The following is a 27,506-nucleotide window of genomic DNA, read 5'->3' on the forward strand; positions in this document are numbered from 1 at the left end:
CAAAAATATTTGGACCAATAGATCTAGCAGAACATCTCCAGTTGGTGTTAATATAAGCGTTGAAAAATTCCTCCAGCTGCCTACCAGATGCTTGTCCCTCGACCACAGATATAACAATGAATCTATTCCTATCAGTAGTCTGGTTCGGTGTACTATGATCATGTATATAGAAAAAACCCTTCCCTCTAGCTTGGAATCCACACATCGGAGCCACACATTCCCAAGGCAGCACCGTATTGCACATCGAAGCCAAATGACCATGGTTCCCACATCTACCACAAACAGCACGCGGACAGAACGCAGGTAAATGACCCAGCTCATATGTGTCCTAGTTGCCTTGAACTTGCTGGCCTCTGATGCACTTCAGCTCGGGCCGGCTGGCACTTGGGCAGGTGCAAGTTGCATACTGCGGGAGCAGGACGCCCTGATGTCCTTCAAGCACGACATCACCAGCGACCCCATGGGCGTCCTTGACTCTTGGCACAAAGAAGGCCAAGGGGACTGCTGTCAGTGGAGGGGCGTCAAGTGCAGCAACCGGACCGGCCATGTCCTTAGGCTTCATCTTCGTAATTAACCCCCGGAAGGGTACTACGAAGACAACACAGCTTTGGTTGGCCAGATAAGTAATTCTTTGCTCTCCATGGATCGTCTAGTGCACCATGATCTCAGCATGAATTACCTCGAGGGCCCAAGTGGCCGCATGCCGGAGTTCTTGGCCTCTTTGACGAGTACCCCCTCAGCTCGACAACCTCTCAAACCTGCAGCATCTTGACCTCTCATGCCATGCTATGTACTCAAGAGACATTTCATGGGTAGCACGCATCCCTAATTTGCAGTCTCTTGGCATGAATGGGGTAGACCTCAACATAATAGTTGATTGGCTATATATTGTCAACATGATTCCTTCTTTGAAGGCCCTTGACCTTAGCACTTGCTCTCTTTCAACTGCAAATCAGTTTCTCCCACATAGTAACCTTACCAAACTCGAGAGGCTTGATCTCTCTGGCAACATCTTTGCCCACCCAATGGCAAGGGGATGGTTTTGGAATTTGACAGGCCTCCGACATCTCTACCTTGCCGGAACTCAGCTATACGGTCAAGCACCTGATACACTGGCACATATGACGTCCCTCCGAGTGCTTGATTTGTCACTTAATAGTAACATGGGGAGGATGACTACAAGCTTCAAAAACCTATGCAATCTGAGAAGCCTGGACCTTTCTTCATGTCGAAATGATGGAAATATAAAGGATATTATAGCGAGGATGCCCCAGTGTCCCTTGAACAAACTGCAACACTAGTGGGGACGGGGCCTTTAGCCCCGGCCCGTAAGGGGCTTTAGTCCGGGTTCACCAACCGGGACTAAAGGGGCGGGACTAAAGGCCTAACCTTTAGTCCCCGCCCTGTTACAAGCCGGGACTAAAGGCGCTCCACGTGGGCGCCTCGTAGCCGCCCCAGGGGCAGGCCCTTTAGTCCCGATTCGTTACACGGACCGGGACTAAAGAGTTTCAGATTTTGCTTATTTTTGGGGGTTTTTTTGAATGAAATTATTTTTGGGTTTTAGGGTTTTAGGGTTTAGGTGTTCGGGAGATTAACGTGATGCCTCGTTTGGTGTTCGGGAATTAGTTTTCATATAATTTAAATAGAAATAATTATGCATATATATAAGATTAACTTATCTTACAAGCGAGCATATATATACAATTATATGGAGATCTGAATTATTGGGACTAGAGCCCGTCTATTCGATTACATGGACGAACATCAGTAATGGCCCCTAGCTACACTAAATCGTCCTTTGTCATCTATAGCTTCCGTCCTCAGAAATCCCGCAAGCTCCTCTGCAACAGCAATCGCGCGTTGCTCTGGTAGGACCTTCGTCCTCATGGCCGTGTGCTATATAAGAAGAGGAGATGAATATGAATATCAATCATGATAACAAAGAATGACTGGTAAAAATAGAGGTGTGAATGTTCATTGCTTACGTCGAATCTGTGATCCTTGTGCTCAGAGGTAAACGTGCGAATGGTCTCGCAAACATAGTATCCGCATAGATGCGTTCCCCGTGGCTGCTGGTCGCACTTTACGAGAATAGAATATATATAATCAAAATAATAATCTAGCATCATAAATGTATTGAAAATAGAAGTATATCATACTACTACTTACCTGAGCCGCTCTAAAGGTCAGCTTCTCAGGAAAGTTACCGGGGGTCACGCACTTGAACCGCTTCCAAACCCTGCCCGACAAGGATAATGATTTGCTTAGTTTTTCATTAATTGATATATCAGAAAATCATCGAAAGAGACCGATAGAGCGCAAGAATGATTGAAATTACCCTTGGAGCATGTCCTGCAGGCTTTGGAACTGTTCCAAGGGTCTCGATAATGGGTCGAAGGCATCAACTCTTCCCTTATCAATTTGAATGTCCAACAGAATCCAATGGAAGCTGCACATGTATATATGTGTGTGTGTGTGTGTGTGTCAGTAACTTATCGATTACACTTATAAGTGAATGGACACAACAGAGTAAAGACCCTCACCTGAAGTTGTATGGAAACAGTATGTGGTCACAGAAATTTTGATCTGTTAGAAACCTTAGAAGGTTTTCCTCCGTCTCCTTGAGTTTATTAGTTAGCGTCGCTATATGTATTTTATCTGGGTCAATAAACCCAATATTTAGGATGTTCTTACTTTTACAATCCAGAATCTTCATTCTGCATAATAGAGTACAAGTTATATATAGACAATGAATTGAAATAACTAAACAAGTTATATGTAGACAACGAATTGAAAAACTTACAAACAATAGCAACTCATAAGCAATTTGTCGAGGGCGTCTCCATTGTACATCTGGAAGAGTTCATCAAAGTCGATATGGATTTCTTCGGGGCGGCCGTAGTACTCCCGTGGGACACTCAGCACGATCATCGTTCTCCCATTCTTTGATTCACTTAAGTACCATTGATGCAAGTAATGCATATTTGTTGGGAGATCATCTTTGCTGACCAAAGGCTCTCCCATGACAAACTGTGGCTTAGGGGCTACCACAGCCTTGGGTATCCTGTCGTCTTGGGAAGCCAACAAATCTTCAACCGAGACACCACATTCAGCCGCCCACTCCTTTGCTATTTCAAAAGCTTGCCCCTGCACCGGAGGAGGAACATTCTTGGTTAACACCTTGAGGGGTGGGATCGACTGTTTGGCCTGTTGTCCAAGTTGAGGAACGTCTGATTTTTTTTCTTGCTTGTAGTTGAACTTGATTTGCTCCCACTTGCACTTGCACGTGATCTGCTCTTTTTCACTTCCTTCTGCAATGTGCGTGTATAGTCATCAGGCTTATGGTGTAAGTCATACTGTGATGGAAGGGTCATGAAGTCTTTTGCCCATGCTATTTGCTTCTCGGTGTATTCCGGGCGGGGCTCGGGTTCCTTCTTTTTCATCTGCGCATCATGATGTTCCTTTGCTATCCTGGCGTTTTCCTCGGGGGTACGATCATAAGGTCTGATAGGAAAATTAGCATGAGGTACCTTTGGGAGGGGCGGCCATTTGCACTTTGGGGGGCTCCGTCGCTTAGGAATCGTCGGTGGAGCGTTCTTCGTGGCACGCTTCCGCTTAGTATCCTGTGCGGGCGGCGGCGGAGACAGACGACCCAAGTCCGGCGGCGGTGATCGAGATGGACTCGTGTTGTGCTGGCCGACGTCATGTGAAGGGCTTGGAGGTAATGGAGGTGTAGGTGACCTGCGACGACTCGGAGGCGGTGTTGTCCTTGGGGCTGAGCCTGGAAGCTTGATGTAGTTCTTGTCCCATAGGATGACTCCACCCAGTACTTCTCCGAGTGTCCTCTCATCTTCGGGTCCGGCTATGTCGATCTCCATATCATGAAACCCCGTCATGATTTCATCCACCCCGATTTTAGCAAAGCCAGCTGGAATCTAACGGCCATGCCAGCGTGCGTCAGGGCCAGAAGGTAAAGCTTGTCCGACGGCCACCTTCATGGATATGTTCTTGAATTTCTGATGGAGTTCACATGATGTTGACTCCTTGATTCCATCCACGGGGTAGCCGGGACCGCCCTCTATCATTCTTCGTGCATCGTCGGGCGGGGCCTCAGATTCAGCCACGCTGCTTTTCCGCTTAGATGGGGCGCCGGTAATATCAAGTGCAGGATCTTCCTGGCGCGCTACTCCTCTAAGCTCATCAATCTGCTTCTGTTGCTCGTTAATCCTGGCAAGCAACTGGTTGAACTTGTCATTCTCCTCATCCTGCTGCCGCTTCTTTGCTCTCTCTCGGCTTCTATAAGTGTCTTGGTCTCTGGCAAACCCAAGCCACCACGGGTAAGAAGGACCGAAGCCTCGCGTTCGTCCTCCATGTTCGTCATTGCCGAGGACCAGTGTGAGCAAATCTTTCTCTCTATCTGCAGTGAACTTTATTTTTCCCTCCTTAATTTCTTTCACTATCCTTTTCCAATTCTCCCTGGGTATCCTAAGACCGTCATTGCAGATGAGGTCCCCTGTTTTTTCGTCGTACGACCCACCATGCGCAAGGAACCAATTTCTTGCTCTCAATTCCCACTCATCACGGAGTGGTTCAGGTACGATGCCTTTATCTAGCAGATCTTGCTCTTTCTTATCCCACTTTGGGATGGCAGTCTCATAGCCCCCTGGCCCGAGCTTGTGGTGATATTTCTTCTTGTCGGCATTTATCTTGTTCTTTTTTGATAATGCATGGGCATCTTCTGACTCCTTGTACTCTTGAAATGCCTTCCGGTGATTCGCCTGCTTGGCTAGATACCCCTCGAATACTCGCACTTTCTTTGTCTTCAGATAGTTTTTCCATAGCTTCTTCTTCCAGCTACGGAACAGTTCGGCCATCTTCTTTAGAGTCCACTGCTTGACTTTGGCCCTCAGTTTGTCTGCGGCGTCTTCATTCTCACATTCTGGCAGGTTGAAATGTGACATGAGATCATTCCAAAGATTATCTTTGTACCTTTCGGCGACATAGTCACTATCGGCTGCCCCTTTGCGCTTGTTCCACTCCCGAACGCTGATCGGGACGTGATCCCTAACGAGAACTCCGCATTGCTTCTTGAATGTGTCAGCAACATTCTTAGGAAGATTGGGTTCGCCCGTAGGCAATATCACCTCAAAGGTGTAATGCGTCTGTGCATCCAACTTTCTAGTCGGGCCTCGTTTCGTAGCTTTGCTCGATGTGGAGGCCTAAGAGGGAGAAACATTCATCAAATGAATGTATATGTATACAATATAGAGCTATCTCCAATAGTTTTCACATATTACAAGTGATTGTCGAACTTCATATGTATACCTCGCCGGACTTTATTATTTCTTCACCGGCTTCTCCACCGGCTTCTCCATCAGTGGAGCTATCACCTTCTCCGTCATTGGACCTATCTCCTGCCTCATCGGCTTCATCTTCTTGTCGCTCGACCTCCAGTCCAACGTCGGGGTTTAGATATGACGACGGAGATTTAGCTGGTTCAACGTCGGGGCCGTCTTTGATTATATCTTCGAGAAGTTCTTCCTCTTTGAGGTTCTTGATATGTGGATCCATAGTTCTGCAAAAAACGGATTATCTTAACCTTTGTACCAAAAAAGAATTATTCGATCAGGAACTCCGTTCCAAAACAACTTTAGTCCCGGGTCGTGGCTCCACCCGGGACTCCTAGATTTCTGCATGGTATTCAAAGTAGGAGTACTTTTCCAATTTGAGCATTCAATAAGCAAAACCAAATCGTAAAATAAAGTAGTATTGAAATTAGCATGCATTCAATTATAAGCAAATACATCATCTCTTTTGTCCGTACATCGTCGAATATTATCACTAATACTCCTTGAATACTATCATACATATAGCATCACTGATACATCTAGAACCGTAGCGCCAGACGGGTATCGGCGCGGGCGGTGGACACCCAAAGAGAAGGAACCATCACAGGATCATAGCTCCAGTGAGATCTCCGAAGAACTTGCCAGGTATGCTCAAAGCTGCCCTCCAACGCAACCATGTAGCGACGACGTGCTCATCCTCCTCGCTGACACGGTGACGTACCACCTTCGCGGTGTCCGGAAGCCTCGGCACCCTCACTGGCCCACGCGACCGCCACCAAACAAGGATCGGGTCAACGACGGGCTGGCTCCTCACCAACCTACGCCCCCCGGAAGGTAGCACCTCCCAATACCAGCCGGGCGGAGCCCAGTCCCGGACAGGGCCCCTCTGATCAAGCAGGTGTCCTCCGCCGAGTCGACGACGAGGATGCAGGATAGGCATCGTAAAATGAACTAAAAAATAAACTAGTTCTATTAATTTTCTTGCTAAAAATAAACTATTAACACTTAAGCATATACAATAGCAAAATTAAACTATTAACACTTAAGCATATACAATACTAAAATTAAGCAATAATCTAAGAAACATTATTAACACTTAAGCATATACACTATACAATATTTCTTCTTCTTGTAACCCTAAACTAATTTTTCCTCTTCTTCTACTTCTACTTCTCCTCTTCTTCTACTACTTCTCCTCTTCTCTTCTTCTACTTCTCCTCTCCTCCTCTTCTAATTTTTTCTCTTCTTCTACTTCTCCTCTTCTTCTATGTTTCCTCTTCTTCTCCTCTCTTCCTCTTCTTATTCTCCTTTTTCTTCTTTTCTTCTCCTCCTCTTCTTATTTTCCTTTTTCCTAATTCTAAATATTACTAACCCTAATAATCTAGCACAAACCTAATAACAATAGGAATTAAATGACAAAAAAATCTTTTTCTTCTTTTCTTCCCTTTTTCTTCCTTTCTTCTCCTTTTTCTTCTTTTCTTCTACTGGCCGGAGTGTTGGGGAGGAGGGGGCGGGGGGCTTACCGGCCGGAGGTGTCGACGGCGCGCGGCGAGGAGGACAACAGCGTGCGGCGAGGAGGGCGGCGTGCGGCGAGGAGGACGGCAGGCGGAGGCAAGCAGGACGGCGGGCAGCCTGACGGCGCCATCGAGTTCGTCGCTGTGCCGCGCCGGGCAGGAGAACGAGAGGAAGAAGAAGAGAAATGGACGATTTGGGTTGGAATTTTTCGAAGTCCCGCTTATATAGGTGGATCTTTAGTCCCGGTGCGTGGCTCGAACCGGGACTAAAGACCCCCCTTTAGTCCCGGGTGGAGCCACGACCCGGGACTAAAGGCCCTTTTTCGGGCAGACCAGAAGGCGGGAAGCAGGGGGTCTTTAGTCCCGGTGCGTGGCTCCAGCCAGGACTAAAGGGGGGTCTTTAGTCCCGGGGCGTGGCTCCACCCGGGACTAAAGCCCCTCCTCGGCTGCACGATAAGTTTAGTCCCACCTCGCCCAGCGAGGGGGACTAACACTTGTTTATAAGCCCCGTCGCAGCTTCTCCATCGAGCTCCTCTCTAAAGCAGGATTACGGGCCTAAACTCAGTGAAAATTGAAACTATATTCGAAATTATGGAGAAAATTCAATCTAAATTCAAAGTGAGTTCACTTTTAATTTAGATTGAATTTTCTCTATGAATTCTCATATAGTTTCAACTTTTTTCTATTTTCAAAATTAATTATTTTGACTATCCAAACTATTATCTATTTTGTTATTTTCAATTAAAAACTATGTTTATTAAAAAATCTTTTTGCATATTTGAGAATTTGACAAAACTATGATAATGAAAAGTGTTTGAAATTGAATAAATAATTCAAAACTATTTTCTATTTTCAAAATTAATTATTTTGACTATCCAAACTATTATCTATTTTGTTATTTTCAATTAAAAACTATGTTTATTAAAAATTCTTTTTGCATATTTGAGAATTTGACAAAACTATGATAATGAAAAGTGTTCGAAATTGAATAAATAATTCAAAATTATTTTCTATTTTCAAAAGTAATTATTTTGACTATCCAAACTATTAACTATTTTGTTATTTTCAATTAAAAACTATGTTTATTAAAATTCTTTTTGCATATTTGAGAATTTGACAAAACTATGATAATGAAAAGTGTTTGAAATTGAATAAATAATTCAAAACTATTTTCTATTTTCAAAAGTAATTATTTTGACTATCCAAACTATTAATTATTTTGTTATTTTCAATTAAAAACTATGTTTATTAAAATTCTTTTTGCATATTTGAGAATTTGACAAAACTATGATAATGAAAAGTGTTTGAAATTGAATAAATAATTCCAAACTATTTTCTATTTTCAAAAGTAATTATTTTGACTATCCAAACTATTAACTATTTTGTTATTTTCAATTAAAAACTATGTTTATTAAAATTCTTTTTGCATATTTGAGAATTTGACAAAACTATGATAATGAAAAGTGTTTGAAATTGAATAAATAATGCAAAACTATTTTCTATTTTCAAAAGTAATTATTTTGACTATCCAAACTATTAACTTATTTTTTTTGAGCTAGTTGACCCTGAAATTGAAAAGCACTACAAATGAACTATGAAAATGTTGAAAGTTGGCATGCTATCATCATTTCACCCACATAGCATGTGTTAAAAAGTTGAGAGGGCTACGACAAAAACTGGATGCACTTCGTGTACAAAACGGACAATCTCTCTCGAAGTATGAGGGTTTCGAACGAGAACTCATCTCTTACAAAGGGATTTCATTTTTTTAACTTATTTGAATTCCATACTTTTTGTGTGTTCAAAATGCACCATTCAAAGGCACATCACAAAATTTCAACAATTTCTGACTTCATTTGGTATTCTTCGTGCATTTACTTATTTTTTTGAGCTAGTTGACCCTGAAATTGAAAAGCACTATAAATGAACTCTGAAAATGTTGAAAGTTGGCATGCTATCATCATTTCACCCACATAGCATGTGTTAAAAATTTGATAGGGCTACGACAAAAACTGGATGCACTTCGTGTACAAAACGGACAATCTCTCTCGAAGTATCACAATTTCGAACGAGAACTCATCTCTTACAAAGGGATTTCATTTTTTTGAACTTATTTGAACTCCATAATTTTTGTGTGTTCAAAATGCACCATTCAAAGGCACATCACAAAATTTCAACAATTTCTGACTTCATTTGGTATTCTTTGTGCATTTACTTATTTTTTTTTGAGCTACTTGACCCTGAAATTGAAAAGCACTACAAATGAACTCTGAAAATGTTGAAAGTTGGCATGCTATCATCATTTAACCCACATAGCATGTGTTAAAAAGTTGAGAGGGCTACGACAAAAACTGGATGCACTTCGTGTACAAAACGGACAATCTCTCTCGAAGTATGAGCGTTTTGGAACGAGAACTCATCTCTTACAAAGGGATTTCATTTTTTTGAACTTATTTGAACTCCATACTTTTTGTGTGTTCAAACCGCACCATTCAAAGGCACATAACAAAATTTCAACAATTTCTGACTTCATTTGGTATTCTTCGTGCATTTACTTTTTTTTTGAGCTAGTTGACCCTGAAATTGAAAAGCATTACAAATGAACTCTGAAAATGTTGAAAGTTGGCATGCTATCATCATTTCACCCACATAGCATGTGCGAGAAAGTTGAGAGGGTTACGTTAAAAACTGAATGCACTTCGTGTACAAAATGGACAATCTCTTTGGAAGTAGAAGCGACCCCCACAATAAGAGACAACATTCTTCTTCTCTCATATATGGTGGACACTAGCTCACCTGATTTTTCAACCGTCGATGATGGTCGCTACTCCTACTTCCCCTAGTGCATAACCAATATCTAGCACAAGGAGAAGAAGGAGAAACGACCCCGCACAGCAACAGTCGACATTCTTCTTCTCTCATGTATGATGGACACTCCCTCACCTGATTTTTCGACCGTCGATGATGGTCGCTACTCCTTCTTGCCCTAGTGCATAACAAATATCTAGCACAAAGAGAAGAAGGAGAAGCAACCCCCACAACAACAGTCGGCATTCTTCTTCTCTCATGTATGGTGGACACTCCCTCACCTTATTTTTTGACCGTCGATGATGGTCGCTATACCTTCTTTCCCTAATGCATAACAAATATCTAGCACAAGGAGAAGAAGGAAAAGCGACCCCCACAACAAAAGTGGTTCCGCGGCACGCCACGTGGTTCCGCTGCACGCCACGTGGGACTAATGGTCTTTCATTTTTAAATGACTGTTTTAATCAAAAACATATCTGTTACAAAAGGGATTTCATTTTTTGAACTTATTTGAACTGAAGACTTTTTGTATATATATGTGGTCGAAATGCATGATACCATGAAGTTAGAAAGGGCTAAACCATTCAAAAGTAGCAAATGAAGTTAGAAAGGGCTAAACCATTCAAATTTGGAAACTATAATGGCACAAACAGAAACTAGACATATATAGATTGGTCCAAGCAGTACATGACACTAGTCCAAACAGTACATAATAATAGCTACCATAGATATATATACAAGTGTTCGACGTTGAGAACACTACTCGTCTGAATCATCAGAATCAGAATGTCCACCTTCCTCGATGTGACGCTGGCCATAGTTGACGACTCGAATCTTGCGGTACAACTCGTATGAAACGTATGCATCTTTTGCTGCATACTCAATGTTGATACGATCAAGTGGGGCCTTCTCCCAAAGTTTGTGCTGAGACTTTGGGAAACTGGTCTTCATATCACCATATTCCTCGTCGATCAAGGCAACTGCCATATGAGCCATCAAAGTCCTGACATGTCAAAGCCTGAATAACGTTTGAAGATCAATGAGGCAACCAATTGGTATCTCAATACCGAAGCTGTACCTCATCTTCAGCTTGTCGTTCCTTATGTCAACGGTAGCAAAAGTGATGCCGCTGCGAAGGGAGTCCATGAGTTCTGGACAATGCTTGTCACTCCTGCAACAGAAACAAATTAAAATGGAACAAATGTTACATACTGCTGCAATAAGGAAACATGTTTCACTACAACTAAAGAGAAAATTATCTTTAGGATTCAAATAGAACATATGCAATGGAACCTAGAGAGATCACTATAGCTATCCAATGGAACCTAGAGAGATCACTAGCTATATGCAATTTTCATGACTATGACATATCATATTACTATCCAATGGAACCTAGAGAGATCACTAGCTATATGCAATTTTCATAACCTTGGATCAAAGAACACCGCATAAAATTGTATCACTACAACTATGATTTCAATGGAACATACTGAACCAATCAGATTTTTTAGATTGTGGAACACTATTCCAATCAGATTGTGTTCCCTTCAACTAATCAAAATTGTTTCACTACAACTATTTGAAGCGAACCAACTACGATTCCAATGGAACATATTAAACACTAGTTGATTCTAATACGATTTTTCAGATTATGGAACACTATTCCAATCAGATTGTGTTCCCCTTCAACTAATCAAAATTGTTTCACTACAACTATTTGAAGGGAACCAACTATGATTCCAATGGAACATATTAAACACTAGTTGATTCTAATACGATTTTTCAGATTATGGAACACTATTCCAATTAGATTGTGTTCCCCTTCAACTAATCAAAATTGTTTCACTACAACTATTTGAAGGGAACCAACTATGATTGAAACAAATAAACTTACAATGTCATTATCTTGGATCAAAGAAAGCCTCAAAACTTACCTCGCCCATTGGAAGATCAAGACATGGTGTGCGAAGCATAGTTGGATGACGGCAACACCGCGTTGATCGGCCGTGTACTCCAGATCAAGCCCCAAGAACTTCTCATGATCCATTGCGGCGTCAAGCCATCGTTCCTTCAACTGTTCAAGAAAAAACGGCATCTCCCTGCTCTCGTTTGTGTACACGACATCGAGCATGGTCGTGCCATGTGCGAGCACCTTTTCAAAGCGAGTTCGCATGGTGGAAGAAGAGAAGGGAAGAAGAGAGGAGAAGAACAGAGAGCGAGAGCGAGAGAGAAGAAGAAACAGAGAAATGGCGACTCTGCTTCGGTTCGTGCTTTTCATCGCCCGAAACGACGCGGGATGCAAACCGTTTGGGCCTTTAGTCCCGGGTTGAGCCACCAACCGAGACTAAAGAGGTATAACAACGGTTGCCACCACTTACGGCAGGCCACGTGTTAGGCCTTTAGTCCCGGGTTGAGCCACCAACCGGGACTAAAGGGGGATACGAACGGTTGCCACCACCACTGCCCACCGCGTAGCCCTTTAGTCCCGGTTTGAGACACGAACCGGGACTAAAGGCTCCTTACGGGCCGGGACTAAAGCCTCGATGGAGGCATTGAGAATTGGGACGACGTGGCCGGGCCTTTAGTCCCGGTCCAGAGGCGGGCCGGGACTAAAGGGTCCCGGCCAAAGGCCCGTTTTCCACTAGTGCAAGTGTTGCATTTGGGATCCAACAATATTACCGAAATAATTCCGGAACAGATAGCACACTTAACCAGCTTAGTCGTTCTTGATATCTCTCGGAACAACCTAGCTGGAGGTATACCAGGAGGGGTGGGGCTGCTCTCTAGTTTAAGCAGACTTGATCTCTCTTTTAATTATCTTAGTGGACCTGTGCCATCTGAGGTTGGTATGCTCGGTAATTTGACCATATTGAATCTGGAACATAACAATCTTAGCGGACATGTTCCATCTGAAATCCGTATGCTTGGCAATTTGGCCACGATGGACCTTCGAGACAACAACTTGAATGGTGACTTCACTGAAGAACATTTTACAAGTCTAACGAGGTTAAAGAGGCTGCTATTAAGTGGGAATTCCTTGCGGATTATAGTTGGTCCCGATTGGATACCACCCTTCAGTTTACAAGAAATAGATCTTGGCTCTTGCCAACTGGGCTCTTCGTTTCCTGCATGGCTTCAGTTCCAAGTGGACATGTGGGTGATGGATATATCTAGCACCGGTATAGTTGATAGGCTTCCTGACTGGTTCAGCACTACATTTGCAAAGGTCATATATCTAGACATCTCCAACAATGGAATAAGCAGCAGGTTGCCAAGAAACATGGAATTCATGGCACTGGAACATTTCTTTATCAAATCAAATAAACTGACTGGTGAAATCCCCAACTTACCAAGAAATATTATCAGCCTGGACATGTCTGAAAACTCTTTGTCTGGAAATTTGCCATCAAACATTGGGTTTACAGATTTGAGATCATTATGGCTGCGATCCAATCAAATAACTAGTCGTATTCCCGAATCTCTCTGCAAAGCGGAATCCTTGTATTCCTTGGACTTGAGCAGCAATCTTTTGGAGGGTCAACTTCCTCCATGTTTTGGGGTGATGGGCAGTGCCTTTCTCATGTTGAGTAACAACAGATTCTCAGGCAAGTTCCCATCGTTTCTAAAAAATATGAGAGAATTGAAGTCTCTAGATCTATCACATAATAGTTTTTCCGGAAGGTTACCATTGTGGATTGGAGAGATGGTTGAATTAAGATTTCTGGGGCTAAACCATAATACATTTTCTGGAGAAATCCCACCTGCCATCTCAAATCTTAGTCACCTTCACCATCTGAACCTAGCAGGCAATGGCTTATCAGGAGCCATACCGTGGCATCTGTCAAATATGACGGCCATGATAGGAAAGGATGCAAAGGATTTCTCTGAACTATATTCTACCGGTTACTTTGATATAGTTCACATCCGTTCGTTAGACTTTTCCTCTGCGGTCGTCAAGGGACGGGAACTTAATTATAGTGCCGGCATTTGGGATTTGGTGAGCATTGACCTATCTTTGAACCAATTAACTGGGGTAATCCCAGAAGAAATGCTTCTTCTTGATGGGTTGATAAACCTGAATCTATCGTGGAACCGATTGAGTGGGGAAATCCCAAATAAGCTTGGGGCCTTGCAGGCATTGGAATCACTTGACCTCTCAAGGAACATGTTTTCTGGCATAATCCCTTCGAGTCTGTCTGATTTAAACTATTTGAGCTACTTGGACTTGTCTGGTAACAATCTAACAGGGAGAATACCATCAGGACGTCAGCTTGACACCCTCTACACACAACAACCTTCCATGTACGGTGGCAACAGTGGTCTTTGTGGGACTCCTCTTCCATACAGTTGCCCCGAAAAGGATGTAGCAAGGCAAGATGGTCAAAAAGGGAACGAACATTCATTTGAGCCAATGACCTTCTATTTTGGAGTCGCTCTAGGATTTATTTTGGGTCTCTGGGTGGTGTTCTGCATCTTGTTGTTCAAGAAAGCATGGAGGATTGCTTATTTCCGCGTGGTTGACCAGACATATGATCAGATGTATGTGTTTGCCGTTCTTACATGGAAAAGCTGAGCCAGAAAGGGGGCTACAAATGAGTAACAAGAGCTCTGAAGAAGCATGAAGCAGCATATTTATGATGGGATTTCTATTTCGTTGAAGTTAATGTAAAGGATATTGATGATTTGTAATTGTCTATGCGTGTATGATAAATTGATAATACTTTTGAACTCCTGTATTTGCTACTGCTCAGATCTTGTAATGATTGTTTGTTCCGTATTTCCTTGCTTCATATAGTTTAGAGTTTCGCAGTTGGCATAGCTTATATGGGACTCCTGTATTTCCTTGCTTGAAGATATTGTGTAAAGGATACTGATGATTCCGAATTGTCTATGCATGCGTGTATGATAATACTTTCGAACTTGCGTTTTTTGCTACCGTTCAGGTGTCGTGTTGATTCTTTGTTCCGTAGTTTCATCGTTTAGAGTTTCACTGTTGGGTAGCCTGTATGTTTCTCTGTTTTTTCTGTTATCGACTCCCTCCGTTCCTAAATATAAGTCTTTTTAGAGGTTTCACCAGAGGACTACATACAAATGTATATAGACATACTTTAAAGTATACATTCACTCATTTTACTTTGTATGTAGTCCCCTAATGAAATCTTTAAAAAGACTTATATTTAGGAACGGAGGGAGTAGTAGAGTAGTGGATGTAAGAGGAAAGATGATGTAATAATACCAGACAGCGAGCTAGGAGCTTCAGCCCACGCCCAGTTTGCGGGTCATTGGAGGCGCGGCCATCCTCTGCCCATGTTCGAGTAATCCGTGGCAACTTTACACAGCAGCGATGCCACGGCCTGGAGCCCTTTTCCTCTCTGTAATCTGAACCAATAGGACAACCAGTGAGGGATCTGCAAAAACAATAACAGTGAGATCACGCGGGTAAACATGATCACAGCTACCAGCTGCCTATCTTCACAAGAGAATTTCTCTATCCAGAAGCTAAAACCGTCTACATTCTCAGGCATGTCTTTAATGCCTGTAGAGCTCCAAACCCACACCCCAAACATACCTTGTTGCCGTACGTCTAAAGAACAAGTGCTCAATAGATTCATCACAATCACAAAAACTACATCTAGTATCTTTACCTTTCCAGTATCTTCCAGGAAGATAATCCCTGGTTAGAATGCTCCTTTTCAGCAGCAATCACAAACAGTTTTACATTTAAACGGATTTTTATACACCACATCTTCCTATGTACCCACTTAGCTTGGTTAGATTTCAAAGTCAAATAAAGCGATCAAACTGTAAACTTTCCAGATAAGCCAGAAGAACTATACCAGCACATAACCCCTTTAACTGCATCCAAAAAAGGTTTAAACAACTCCGGTATTTGGATGAATGTGCTTTGTTGCCTGTCATGATCCATCTGTTTGTTGGTCAATGAGAAAATGCAATTAGTCTGAACAAGGTACAGACCGACCCTTGACACATTACTTAATTTGATTTGATGCTGAAGCACCATAAAATTGGGGAAACACAACCACACATTGTTAAACCATCCATTTATTTATGATCAATTAAGTTCCCGCACAAATGAGCATAATTTTGTCTCTGCATACAACAAGTTACAAATGGCATGGAATTAGTAAGATCGACAGACTGCTAGTTCAAGAACAACACCGGCAGACTGCTATGTACAAAGTCATAAGAACATTAATTCTGGCTGGCACATTGCTTGTTGAATCTTCCGTTTACTTGCCTACCAATTCTCCTGCGTGATCTTGGCCTGTTCAAATATGAACCTGCCTTCCTTGTACTTCTGGGACTCCTCGTAGGCCCTCTCGTACTTCCACCCGAGCACTTCCTGGCAATCACAGCAATGAATGTCGGCAATCGTGTGGAGCCCCGTCATGAGCTGCCTGTCCTCCTTGGACCCTGTGGTGACGTTCATGGCATGGTAGGAGAGAAACGCGCGGCCATTCCTCCCCTGCAACAGCAGACGAAAGAACAAAGGTGCTAGCTAGTATCTATCCTCCAAACACAAGCAAAATTGAGATAGACAGATCATAGCATCGTATCAAAGTCTTGACATCTGAAGCTCCGCTATAGATAGATCACACATCTCTGGTTGGTTAAGTGAAACTCCGCTATTGTAAGTAGAAACACAAATGTTAAACTTGGTTCTCAGATTGTATTGCTGGACCTCTCCACTGCAGTTGATGAATGTACCTATTTAAAGTGCCTAGTTGATACGACAACAGCAGCAAAAGGAGCAAAGGAGAGACAGTATCAGTATGTATTTATCCTCCAAACACAATCACAATTTAGATGGATAGATCATAGCGTATCGAGGTCGCGACATTTGAATGGAGCTCGTGTGACAGTCTCTGACAACAAATTGCTGGTACAGATAGATCACAGTATCTCTCCCTGGTTAACTGAAGGAAACTCCGCTATGTAAGCACAGAAACACAAATGCTAGCTAAAGTCAGCTACAGAAATGTTCTCAGATTGCATCGTCGGACCTCTCCTGAAGTTGATGAAGTCCCTAGTTGATACTACTAGTAATTTTAGCATGACATCCCTAACCAGTCGAGCATATATAACTGGTCCATCAAAGTCCCTATTTATTGATTATTAAGCTCTGTCCGTCCAATCTTGATCCCGAACGAAGGGGCCAAATTAAAGTAGGTTGTTCACCAAATAAAAACAAATAATCCTTGTTGAAGTTGTTCACCTGGAAGTCCTTGGAGATGATATCGTCATGGAGGCAGACGTGGTTCCGGCAGTGGGAGCAGGTGTAAACCCGCGGCCCGACCAATTCCGACGTCTCCAACCAATCTGATTCGCCAATCAATCCTAATTAAGAATGAAACAATTGCACAAGACAAGTAATAAGAGGTGAAGCATACGTACCCTGAATGCTCCCAGAGTCCCAGTGCTTCCTCCTTGAGCCCTTGGGCACCTGGCAGCAGTCCACCGGTGGCGCGGAGATTAGATCCGGCAGCGAGCAGCTGGTTGCTGATGCCCTTTGTGCCTCTTTGGCTGAAGAAGAAGCGTCACTCGACGCGAAATTCCCCATTGTCTGCACCAAATTCGGTGATGCATACATGTTAGGATGTCATGTCATGTCAGCAGCAACCGAGCGAGCAGCACCAAGCAAAAAAAACAAAAAAACAAGCAGCCGCAGTGTGCTGCCGGCGACGAACAGCAGGAGCAGCACGGGCCGACCATGAGCGGGAGCGGCAAGGGCACGTTCGGTCTCAGGTCGAGGACGCGGGCGGCGAGCTCCTAAACCTAACCCTAGGTCGCCGCCGCGAGGAGAAGGGGATGAGCGGGACAGGTGGAAGACGACTCACCGTGCGTCTCAGGGGAGGAGCGTCGGCGCTTTCCCGCCGGTGGAGAACCGCCGCCGTGGAGTGCGTCGCCGACGAGATGAGGGAGGAGAAGCTGAGGCGAGAGTGGGGAACGATCGAGCCCTTCCTCTCCACTCCATTCCACTCCAGTGAGTCGGCAGGGGCATTTTCGGGAATTTCACGTGGGACCCACTTGTAAGAGGTGGCAAAAAGAAATCATATGAAAAGACGACTACCGCTCCCTCCGTCTCGGTGCATTACATATACAGATTAGATAGAAGAAGAAATTAAATTAATAGATGGGGTCTAATTAATATGCATACAACTAGTACTATTGTAATGTGCCTCAGCGATTTGCGATTATTTGATTTTCGTAAGATGCCTAATATGCATCGAGATGGAGGGAGTACTATTTATGTCGGGTTTTTTTTCTGCGAGAAACTTCCAATCCATTCATCATCTTTCATGGCATGAAAGTATACAGTAAAAATAACATGAAGTAGTACATACAGACTCGTGGACCAGGCGGCAACGACTACAAGCATCGAAGCTAGCTGAAGAAGTGCTACCGTCATCACCCCTCCCTTGTGAGAGCTCCACAAACCTTGCTATCGTAGGTTGTCATGTTGTGCTAAGCTTCCACATGACCAACGCATCAGAACAACAATCACCGTTGATGAAGAAAAAAAGATAGATCGGAAGAATTAAATGGGAAAAGATTACATCCACCGGCTCATCCGGTTGATTTATCCGTCGCCTCCTCGTCCATTGATCTCGCCTCCATCTGATGGACGAAATCGTGCCCGTGTGGCAACAACCTGGCCGCGCCCGTTCCTGAAACTGGAGCATTGTTTCAGGAACAGGTGCTGAAGCTGGAGCACTCCAGGTTCCTCGTCATGGCTCCTCTACTACCGGGGACGAGCCTGCCGGAGTCCGGCGAACCGCTGTCGTCCTCGGTCCTCGCCAGCTCGCCGGATCGCCGGATCCCCACCTCGCCGACGAGATCCAGCCCCTCGCCGGATCCCCACCTCGCGCGGATCGCCGGATCCCCACCTCGCCGACAAGATCCATCCCCCCGTCGGCGTCCATCCACGTCGTCCTCCTCCTCGCCGTCGCGGGGCGGGGGGACGCCGTTCGATTGTCGTTGGAGTCGCAGCTGCGGCCGTGGTGGCGCTCGTCTTCTTCGCGAGGAGGCGATCCAAGCGTCGATGCGGGGAGCAGGAGGAGGAAGCTCGTCGCCGGGGGCAGGAGGAGGAAGCCCGTCGCCGGGAACAAGAGGAGGAAGCCCACCGCCGGGAGCAGGCGGAGGAAGAATTTTTTCTGCAACATCATCTGTATTGCAAGATTTTTTTGTAACGAATGTCTTGTTGCAGGAATACGACACAGCGGTATCTATGATGAAGAAAAACAAATCTGCAACCTAACCTATGTTGCAAAAGTTTTTTGCAACATGACCTTTGTTGCAAAAAAATTCTTCTCACCAGTACATATGGTGCAAAAAGGCGAAGGAAAAAAAAATCCTGCAACAAATCAATTGTTTCTGAAACTCGACCGTTGTTTCAGGAATTAATAGATCCAAAATTTATTTTTTGCAACAAAGCAATTGTTTCTGCAACTCGATCGTCGTTTCAGGAATTAAGTCCAGGAGCGGATCAGACGGCTACACGCGAGATCGAACGGTTGTCGAGGTGATGGATGTTTAGTAAATATCCACAGGTGGATGCGTAGCAACCCCCGAATTAAATTCATCGACTTGAATAGTTGGTCTTGTTTAATGAATACTATTAGGCTTACATTGTCATTCTAGTTTAATGAACATTTTCTATGTCTTAAGGAGTGGTTGTTTACATGGACTTTTTGGTGTAGGGACAGTCCCTTTTAGAGCAAGTACAATAAGGTACAGTCAGCAGGCTGTAAGGATTAAAATATTATATTTTTGCTGAGTTGGATGACAGAGAAGAGGAGAGAAGGAAAGCGGGCTCTTCGTGAAGAGCTAGCTCTAGCACGTGCTCCTAGGTGCTTTGTGAGAATGAAAGGTGGACCATATATAATAAAAGTAGTACTCTATTATAGCTAACTATTGTACAAGCTAGCTATAAAATGGCTTATAGCTATCAGTTGGCTATACTATTAACAATGCTCTTAGTCCCATCTAAACCAAACAAGAGGGACTTTTAGGGACTAAAAGTGGGCATTTGGGACTAAAGAAAGAAGTCTCTAAGGAAGGAGAGTGGACGTTTGGAGCTCGGCCTCCATGGAGGCCGAAATTTTTGAATAATTCAAAATTCAAACTTTTCGGTTTCAAAAAAATCTGAAAAAAAATATGAAAGTAAAGAAGGATGTTATGCGTATGTGTGCAAAAATTTAGAATGAAATACTTTGGAATACGATCTGCACAAAAAAGACAAATTCATGACCTGAAATGATGAATAGTGTCATGTGTAAAAAAGCCTCAGATTTGTCTTTTTTGCACGGCCCTCATTTCAATGTATTTTTTTCTGAAAATTTACACACATGTGTGTTACCCCTTCAATTATCCCTGTGTTTTTTTTCAGAATTTTTTGAAATGTAAAAATATGAATTTTCATGAAATTTGAATTTCAAATTTAAAGGCCTCCATGGAGCTCGGCCACCAAAAGCAATTTCTCCTAAGGAAGAGTCTTTTTAGGACATTTGGGGACTTTTTCCAACAGTGCCCCTGCTTTTAGCATGTCATTTAATAACCTCTAGTCCATTAGTAGAGGTAACATGGTCTTTTAGCATGTCATTTAATAACCTCTAGTCCATGTATTCCTGAGACCAAACACGTAGGGACTAGAGACTTTTTAGTTGGGACTAAAAAAGTCTTAGAACTTAAAAAAAACAGGGCCTTAGTCTTATAATTGATCTATTGGGGCTACAATGCCGCAATAGAACTATATTGACAAAATAAAATAGGCAATGCCTGAACAAAAAGCAAAAAATAAATAATATAACCACTAGTAAAGAAATGGCTAACTCGTAACTTACGTTGGTGGCGCGTCATTTCTGGCCAACATCAGCACTAATATTTTCAAATAGTACTGGCGTGGGACAAATTCGTACGTCAAAGTTATTAGCTTAGTGTCGCGGTTGCATATTAGGCCCGGCGTTGCGCATTCAGGCCCATTAGGGCCACACCAATAGTGTCGGCTCTCAGCATAGTAAAAATCTTTATCGACCGTCGACCTCACTCTCTCGATCCCCGACTCCACCATCGTCTCTTCTCTCGATCCCCGCCGCTGCTCCACCTGACGCCCGTCGCCGCCCTGTCCGACGCCCTACGCTGCCCCGCTCGACGTCGCCCGTCGCCGCCACACCTGATGCCCGACTGTTAGAGCATATTTCTCCATATGTGGTTTTGGTAATTGATGACAATTCCTATGGACTAATGGTTGCCTTAAGTTATATTTATAGGATTTGTCCATATGCACTTCTTGAAGTCCATTTGTTGGGTTCAAGGAGTTTATATGATGACCAAGGAGGTATTCAAGGTATTATCCAAAGAATGGTCATAGAGACTCATGGTTGATCAACATCTCAGACAAAGAGTAAATCAAGATGATCAACACACAAAGCGTACAAGATGTACCGAGAGGGATTGAGTGATCCCATGGTATGGTAAGCATTGTCCATTACGTGTTTGTGTACTAACTCATGGTCTTCGTGAGAGTTCTATGTGGGGTTAGGTGTGTTTCCATGGGCTTGCGTCTAGAGGAAGATCTCATACAACCCATGGAGGACGATGTCAAGTGGTGGAGGATGGTGGCAATGGACTTGTGAAGATATGTTGAAGAGCAGCTCACCCATAGTGTGTATGGGGGAGCAATCAACTAGTCTTCATCAAGTCAATGCAATCAAGAAAGGTGGTCCATCTTGAGGAAGCCAAGATCATCGTCATCTAGCTCAAGAGGATGAGGTGCAAGGTATAGGTTTGCCCTTGATAGGTCTTCTGTTTTAGGGTAGATTGCCGTACTGTCAAGGGGGGCTCTCAAGTGAGTAGCTTGATCGTATCGTTCGTTGAGAGCTCAAACCATTTGCATCCTTGCATCATACTTCTTGGTTCTTGTTTGGTGTTTCCCTTTGTGAGTTTTAGAGCTTATGGTCATCTTCATGACAAGCTCGAGTTCATCGAAAACGGAGTCCATATGCACCTTCTATGATGTTTTCGATGCTGGGAGTTTTTACCGGTCTTATTCGAAGAAGGGTTCTCACCATTTTCTTATGGTACTTTTCTTACTTGCTTCTTATTGATATTTCTATCAATATTATGTTAACCCATGTCGTTAGTTTTCCAACAAACTTAGTTTCGTTGAATTCGGAGTCCGTATGCGAAAGTTAGAGGAGTTTCAGTATCCAGCGGTAGTACCGCTCCTGTAGGAGTAGTACCACCCCCGGAGCGGTAGTAATTTTTTACTACCGCTCCCTAGCGTTAATACCGCTCCGTTGGACTGTTTTTTGCATCCTTTTTTGCCTCAGCATGGTTGGTGAACCTACCAAGCGGTAGTACCGCTCTGTGCGGGTTGTGAAGCATAACGGTTGGATTTTTCCCCACCTATAAAAGGGGGTCTTCTTTCCCATTGAACCTTATCTCTTTAGCTCGTGTTCTCCCCCCATTGTTGACCTTCTTCGAGCTTTCTAACTCTCAATCCCTCCAATGATTCTTGCTAGTTCTTGAGGGAAAAGAGATAGGAGATCTAGATCCACATTTCCACCAATCACTTTCTCCTTTGAGTGAGGGGAACTCCTTGGGTCTAGATCTTGGAGTTCTTCGTGTTCTTCTTTGTTCTTCCTCTCATTTTCCTCCCTGGCATTTGTTGCTTTGGTGGGATTTGGGAGAGAAGGACTTGGGCACTCCGTGTGCCCTTTCCATTGCATTAGTTGCATCATTTGAGTTCTCCACGGTGATACGTGGAAGTGAAGTTTGTGAAGCTTATTACCTTTGGTACTTAGTACCCTAGATATTGTTCTTCGTGGATGCTTTGGCGTCCTAGAAGCTTGGTGGTGTCCCAGAGCTCAATCATTGTGGTGTAAAGCTCCGGGCAAGCGTCGGGGTCTCCAATTAGGTTGTGGAGATTGCCCCGAGCAATTTGTACGGGTATCGGTGACCGCCCCCAAGGTTTGCCATTTGTACGGGTTCGGTGACCGCCCTCAATAGTCCCTTAGTGGAATCACAACATCTTGCATTGTGCAAGAGCGTGAGGAGATTACGGTGGCCTTAGTGGCATCTTGGGGAGCACCTCCACACCGCTCCAACGGAGATTAGCATCCGCAAGGGTGTGGACTTTGGGATACACCATCGTCTCCGCGTGCCTCGGTTATCTCTTACCCGAACCCTTTACTTATGCACTTTACTTTGTGATAGCCATATTGTTTATTGTCATATATCTTGCTATCACTTAGTTGTTTATCTTGCTTAGCATAAGTTGTTGGTGCACATAGGTGAGCCTAGTTGTTGTAGGTTTTGTGCTTGACAAATTATACGTTAGTTTTATTCCGCATTTGTTCAAGCCTAAACCGTAATTATTTTAAAGCACCTATTCACCCCCCTCTATGCGACATCCACGTCCTTTCACCGACGCCGCCCGTCGTCGCTCGACGATGTCCGGCCCAATGCCCGACGCCGTCCGGCCCAATGCCCGACGCCGTCCGCAGACCCTCGTCGCCGCCGAGCACCTCCGCCCCCATACCCTCGTCTCCCAGACTGGTATATATGTACTCCCTTTGTAAACTAGTATGTACTCTATGTGTAAACTAATATAATAGCGTTAGATGAGTAAAGTAGATGAACTCGTGACGATAAATATAAACTGTTATATTACTACCGTTTTATTCATTAGTACTACTATACTAGAAACTAATTCGCCATGGTTCGTAATGATTCATACTTATACATAATTTAAAACATCACACATGGACAATTCATCAAGCACCAAAGAATCGATGGGCGACGTGAAGCAATGGAATCAGTGGCTCTTGAGTCGTCAGAGTGGAGCATAAAAAATCTCGAAAAAGACAATGCCGCAATGAAGAAAGAAATTGATGGTCTGCTCACAAAAGGTGCTAATGCCCTCATGAAGTCAAACAAACTGAAGGGTTTGAGGGATCAGTTGACGGAGGAGAGGTATAAATTAAAGCTAAAGAAAAAACAACTCAGGACAGGGAGGATTGATCTAGAGACAACCGTTGCTCATTTCAAACAAGATGGAGAGAGCAATTGGAAGAAGAAGATGCGACAGATTCGGATAATCCTTGATGATGAAGAGTAGTTAGTTAATCAGTAGTACTAATTAAGTTTCAAGCTATATGTTTATTACAGTATACATGTTAAAATGATCACTACTAAGTTTTGAACCATATGTTTATTATGAGTTTCTTCAAATTATCAGTACTTTTATGACGTTTAACATCTTAGTTTTTGAAGTAGTATTTTTTCATCATAAAAAACATATTGCTGACGTTGGGCAAATGGACACACCATTAAGGACAGTAAAACTGCACCTAATCCCTGCACTCTCAGCGTTTTGCGTTTCTGACCGTCCGTTTTTCAGATCAGGTCGTTCCCACCCGCACGATCTACCCTGTGTGACACATTGTGCGCTACGTGGGCTGGCTGTCCTAACCGTGGGCCGACTGTCCTTAGGGATGCTGCTCCAGCGGCCGAAATGGAGTGTTCTGGTTAATTGGGTTTCTGCCAGCCCATTGGAAGGAAGCCCGGTTATCAGCCAGCGTGCCAGCCATCGCTTGAACCCTAATCCAAACCCGAGCCCCCCAGCCGCAGAGTCCAATCCCGATCGAGCCGGTCGCACGAGCAGGCGCGGCCGAGCCACCACTGGATTCATCCTCCATCGTTCACAGATCATTTTGCTTGAGGACGCCACCAGCGACGGGGAAGGATGCCGCCACTGGATCCACCACTCTACCTCTCCCCTGCTCCTAATCCAAGGTTCCCCCATGGATTCAGCCCAATTCTCTAAGCCTTCTTTTTTTTGGCTTGCAGGTGAGCGCAAATAGGAAGCGAAGAGCCTTCTCCTGCAGCGGCGGGGGCGATTGGGATGAAGCCGCCACCACCGTTCCCCCACTACTCTGGTTCCCCGACGACTTCGCAAGTCCGTGGTATGCCTCCTCTACTCCTCACCCGATGCCTCCTTGTTTCTCTCAGTTGTGATTTCTAGGTGTCGTGCTTGTACTCTCCTATGATTTTGAGAAGGGGCCTCCCCTGCTTGCAAAGTATGACGTAACTGAATTACGAAACTGTAATAATTTTTGTCCAGTCTATCTCTACGTTTGTTGATCCACGGGATGTCAAGAGAGCATAGGTAATGGCTGGATAATGGAAGGGATTATGAACAAGGGAGCGTGATCCGTACACTCTTGCTTGGATCGATCTGTGGTGATCTATTTGTCCCTGCCTTTCTATCTTCACGATCCTCTTGGGCATGAGACCCGTCTAGGTCTTAAGTGTTTTTCATAGCTTTGAATGAATGGAAGGCCTAATGATGATTTAGTAAATTATTGTGGTAGTCACAAGGACATCATGCAAGAGGCAACAAGATGCAAGAGGCACTAGAGGAGATATATGGAGAGTAGAGAGGAAATCAAATGTACGGTACAAACTACAAAGAAATGGAACTTCAAAAATATCTGGCAGTCAAAGGAAGAAACACAAGAAGTTACATTATGCCTTTAACTTAAATCATGTAGCAGAACAAAATACTTCTCTATTTATTTCTGAATGCCTGCCTTTTCTTCAAGTAATATCGTCATACATAACACATTCGACTTCTGTTAAGAGTGCTGATAGAACTCCTGTTAGAAACATGGCGAGGTTGAACCCAACGATTTCAGAAACACTATAAAAAGTGTTGAGCATTAAAAAGGTGTTCTACTGTAGTGGTAATGCTTTTCTTAGAGTGGCGAATATGTTTTTGTTCTTAGGAACCTACTGTAGTGTAATGCCGTCAGCATGCATGTAAAAGTCATGTCATAATATACTGTTTATACTGCATCATTGGTTTAGTGCCCACTTTGTGTGTTTTCTCATCGAATTTAGTGAAAGCTCGATGACGATTGCTATGCATCCACTGAAATAACTAAAATTTCCATTGGTTCAGTAACGGATGCCATTGTAAGAATAATTAGTCATTGCATTTCTTTCATATAATTAAGTTTGTAATGTATGGCCAGTGTGGCTCCATTTACCATCGACCATATCATACTGATTATGTTGTAGAATTATCATGAAGGAAGGGGGCGGCCAAGGTGGCTCATATTCTACATTGGCTCGCCGATCCTCTTGTCCTCTTTCTCCTATGGAAAAGGAACTATGCTTCTGGAATCAGGACGAAAACACATCTTGCAGCTGTAATATAGGTGGTTATGTCAGAGGCCTAGGGAGAGGTGTTGTCTGCATAGGCGTCGCCTGGCTGCAGCGATCGGAACACTAGGATTATCTAAGAAATATAGAAGAAAGACAACATGTAAATGATCAATATCTGATTTGAGTATGTTAAATGAAGTAGTAGAAATTAACTGCTCCACTGAAAATAGAAATGAAATACTTATATGCTTATTTAAAGCTATTCTTATTATTCTACTGAAATCCATCGAAGATAGTCTATTTAGCTGACTCAATCCCTACAGTTGCTTCTACAGTATTTAGTACATCATTTTTTTGATTTCCTAACTAATTGAAATTCTTGTTAGCACTCTTCTCCATGAATGCGAAGCACTCTACAAAAAACGCCTAGGTGCAACGGGCTTGCCTGATTATTATTTGTTGCTGAACATGGTGGCCCTTTGAGTAGAGAGACCTTCTAAGATTTCAGTAATGCACCATCTATACAATCTATAATGACCAGTTATGTCTCATGTTATATATTTATTTTGTATGTTGCTTGTCTTGGCTGATTGATTGGTAGTTTCCTTGTATCAGCTCTTAATTTGTTTCTACCCATAAGACTGAATTCAGAAATAATCAAGTGTTGGTCCCTTACTAAATTTATGTTTTACATGTTAAAGCTTCATTATCTGAAGCCATGCGGTTCATGGTAATTCATTTTTACAAGTTCCCTACACAAAGTACTTAATCAAAAAATAAAAAATAAAAGAATATGTCTAAGATGTGTGGCCGTCCTTGCATCTCCTATGTCTAGGAGGCTTTCACCTCATCCAAGGATGATGGCACTCCGCGTATATGTGTGTGTTATTTTAGTTCTAATATTGCAGCTGCATGATGCTCATATATCGAGGCTATCATTTCTCGTTGAGGCAAAAAAAAATGATTCTACAGATTATTTGTTTATCCATGTTACTATCTGGAATTTTATCTTTTTATAATATATTTTTCATTGATATATTTCTTGCTACTTCCAGGTGAACAGGGAGAAGGTATTCCAGTTTCATGGTTCAAAGGACTGATGTTTTCACTTTGTTGTTGCACAAATGGTCTATCTCTTATAAAGTGAAAGCAAATTTAGGTCCAAGAACCAAGCTTATTTTGTAGCTACACTCAATCAACTGAGTAGACTAGGAGGTATGCCCTTATCACCTGTGTGGATGCAAGGAATTCCATAATGATATTCCATATTCCACTAGAAGAATACTTCAAGAAAACGACATTTCCGTTCTTGAAGTTTTGTGCATAAGAGAAGTTTCTTGCATTACAATGGTATAAATTTCTGTTGTGTCTATTTTTCGGACGACCTCTTCTCGTGAATGGGGATTGATGCCACAATGATATTCTTTACTATTTGTGTTCTAGAAGCATTCCTCCTATTGTGTAGTAGTGCTATTATTTCAGAGTCCGCCATCTATGTGGTGCATTTTCAATCACCAGTAGTATTTTAACCTTCTACCTTTCTGAAATGAGTTCATGATTGGGGATTTATGCCACAATGACATTCTTCACTATTTATGTCCTATTGTGTAACAGTGCTATTATTTCATAGTCTGCCATCTAT

At 43.2% G+C, this 27,506-nt stretch overlaps 2 protein-coding genes and 1 long non-coding RNA gene across 3 annotated transcripts; 2 read left to right on the forward strand and 1 right to left on the reverse strand.

Annotated features, from left to right (window-relative positions):
- The first annotated feature begins 307 nt into the window (after positions 1 to 307).
- LOC123406932 (receptor-like protein EIX2) lies at positions 308 to 14,469 on the forward strand. Its single transcript, XM_045099946.1, has 2 exons — positions 308 to 506; positions 12,316 to 14,469. The coding sequence occupies exons 1-2, from the start codon at positions 308 to 310 to the stop codon at positions 14,241 to 14,243; spliced, it is 2,127 nt and encodes a 708-aa protein (XP_044955881.1). The 3' UTR covers positions 14,244 to 14,469.
- A 1,248-nt stretch (positions 14,470 to 15,717) lies between these two features.
- LOC123407553 (protein yippee-like At4g27745) lies at positions 15,718 to 17,730 on the reverse strand. The gene is made up of 4 exons (XM_045100715.1): positions 17,530 to 17,730; positions 17,087 to 17,255; positions 16,908 to 17,011; positions 15,718 to 16,157 (listed from the first exon to the last, which is right to left on the reverse strand). Exons 2-4 carry the CDS (start codon positions 17,250 to 17,252, stop codon positions 15,930 to 15,932), a joined length of 498 nt encoding a protein of 165 aa, XP_044956650.1. The 5' UTR covers positions 17,253 to 17,255; positions 17,530 to 17,730; the 3' UTR covers positions 15,718 to 15,929.
- Positions 17,731 to 24,300: 6,570 nt separating this feature from the next.
- LOC123407278 lies at positions 24,301 to 27,032 on the forward strand. The gene is made up of 2 exons (XR_006612577.1): positions 24,301 to 24,660; positions 26,920 to 27,032. It is a non-coding gene; the product is annotated as an uncharacterized LOC123407278 (long non-coding RNA).
- The last annotated feature ends 474 nt before the right edge of the window (positions 27,033 to 27,506 follow it).

This window comes from Hordeum vulgare, chromosome 7H, assembly GCF_904849725.1.
Source record: "Hordeum vulgare subsp. vulgare chromosome 7H, MorexV3_pseudomolecules_assembly, whole genome shotgun sequence".
In the NCBI taxonomy this organism is placed as follows: Eukaryota; Viridiplantae; Streptophyta; class Magnoliopsida; order Poales; family Poaceae; genus Hordeum; species Hordeum vulgare.

Bases quoted from the DNA above. Each gene is read 5' to 3' on its own strand.
- LOC123406932 (XM_045099946.1), top strand. From the start codon at position 308: ATGACCCAGCTCATATGTGTCCTAGTTGCCTTGAACTTGCTGGCCTCT. The intron at 507-12,315 runs GTCAGTGGAGGG...GTTTTCCACTAG, and splicing joins AGAAGGCCAAGGGGACTGCT to TGCAAGTGTTGCATTTGGGA.
- LOC123407553 (XM_045100715.1), bottom strand. From the start codon at position 17,252: ATGGGGAATTTCGCGTCGAGTGACGCTTCTTCTTCAGCCAAAGAGGCA. The intron at 17,012-17,086 runs GTACGTATGCTT...TTGGCGAATCAG, and splicing joins GGACTCTGGGAGCATTCAGG to ATTGGTTGGAGACGTCGGAA. The intron at 16,158-16,907 runs GTGAACAACTTC...CTGCTGTTGCAG, and splicing joins TCATCTCCAAGGACTTCCAG to GGGAGGAATGGCCGCGCGTT.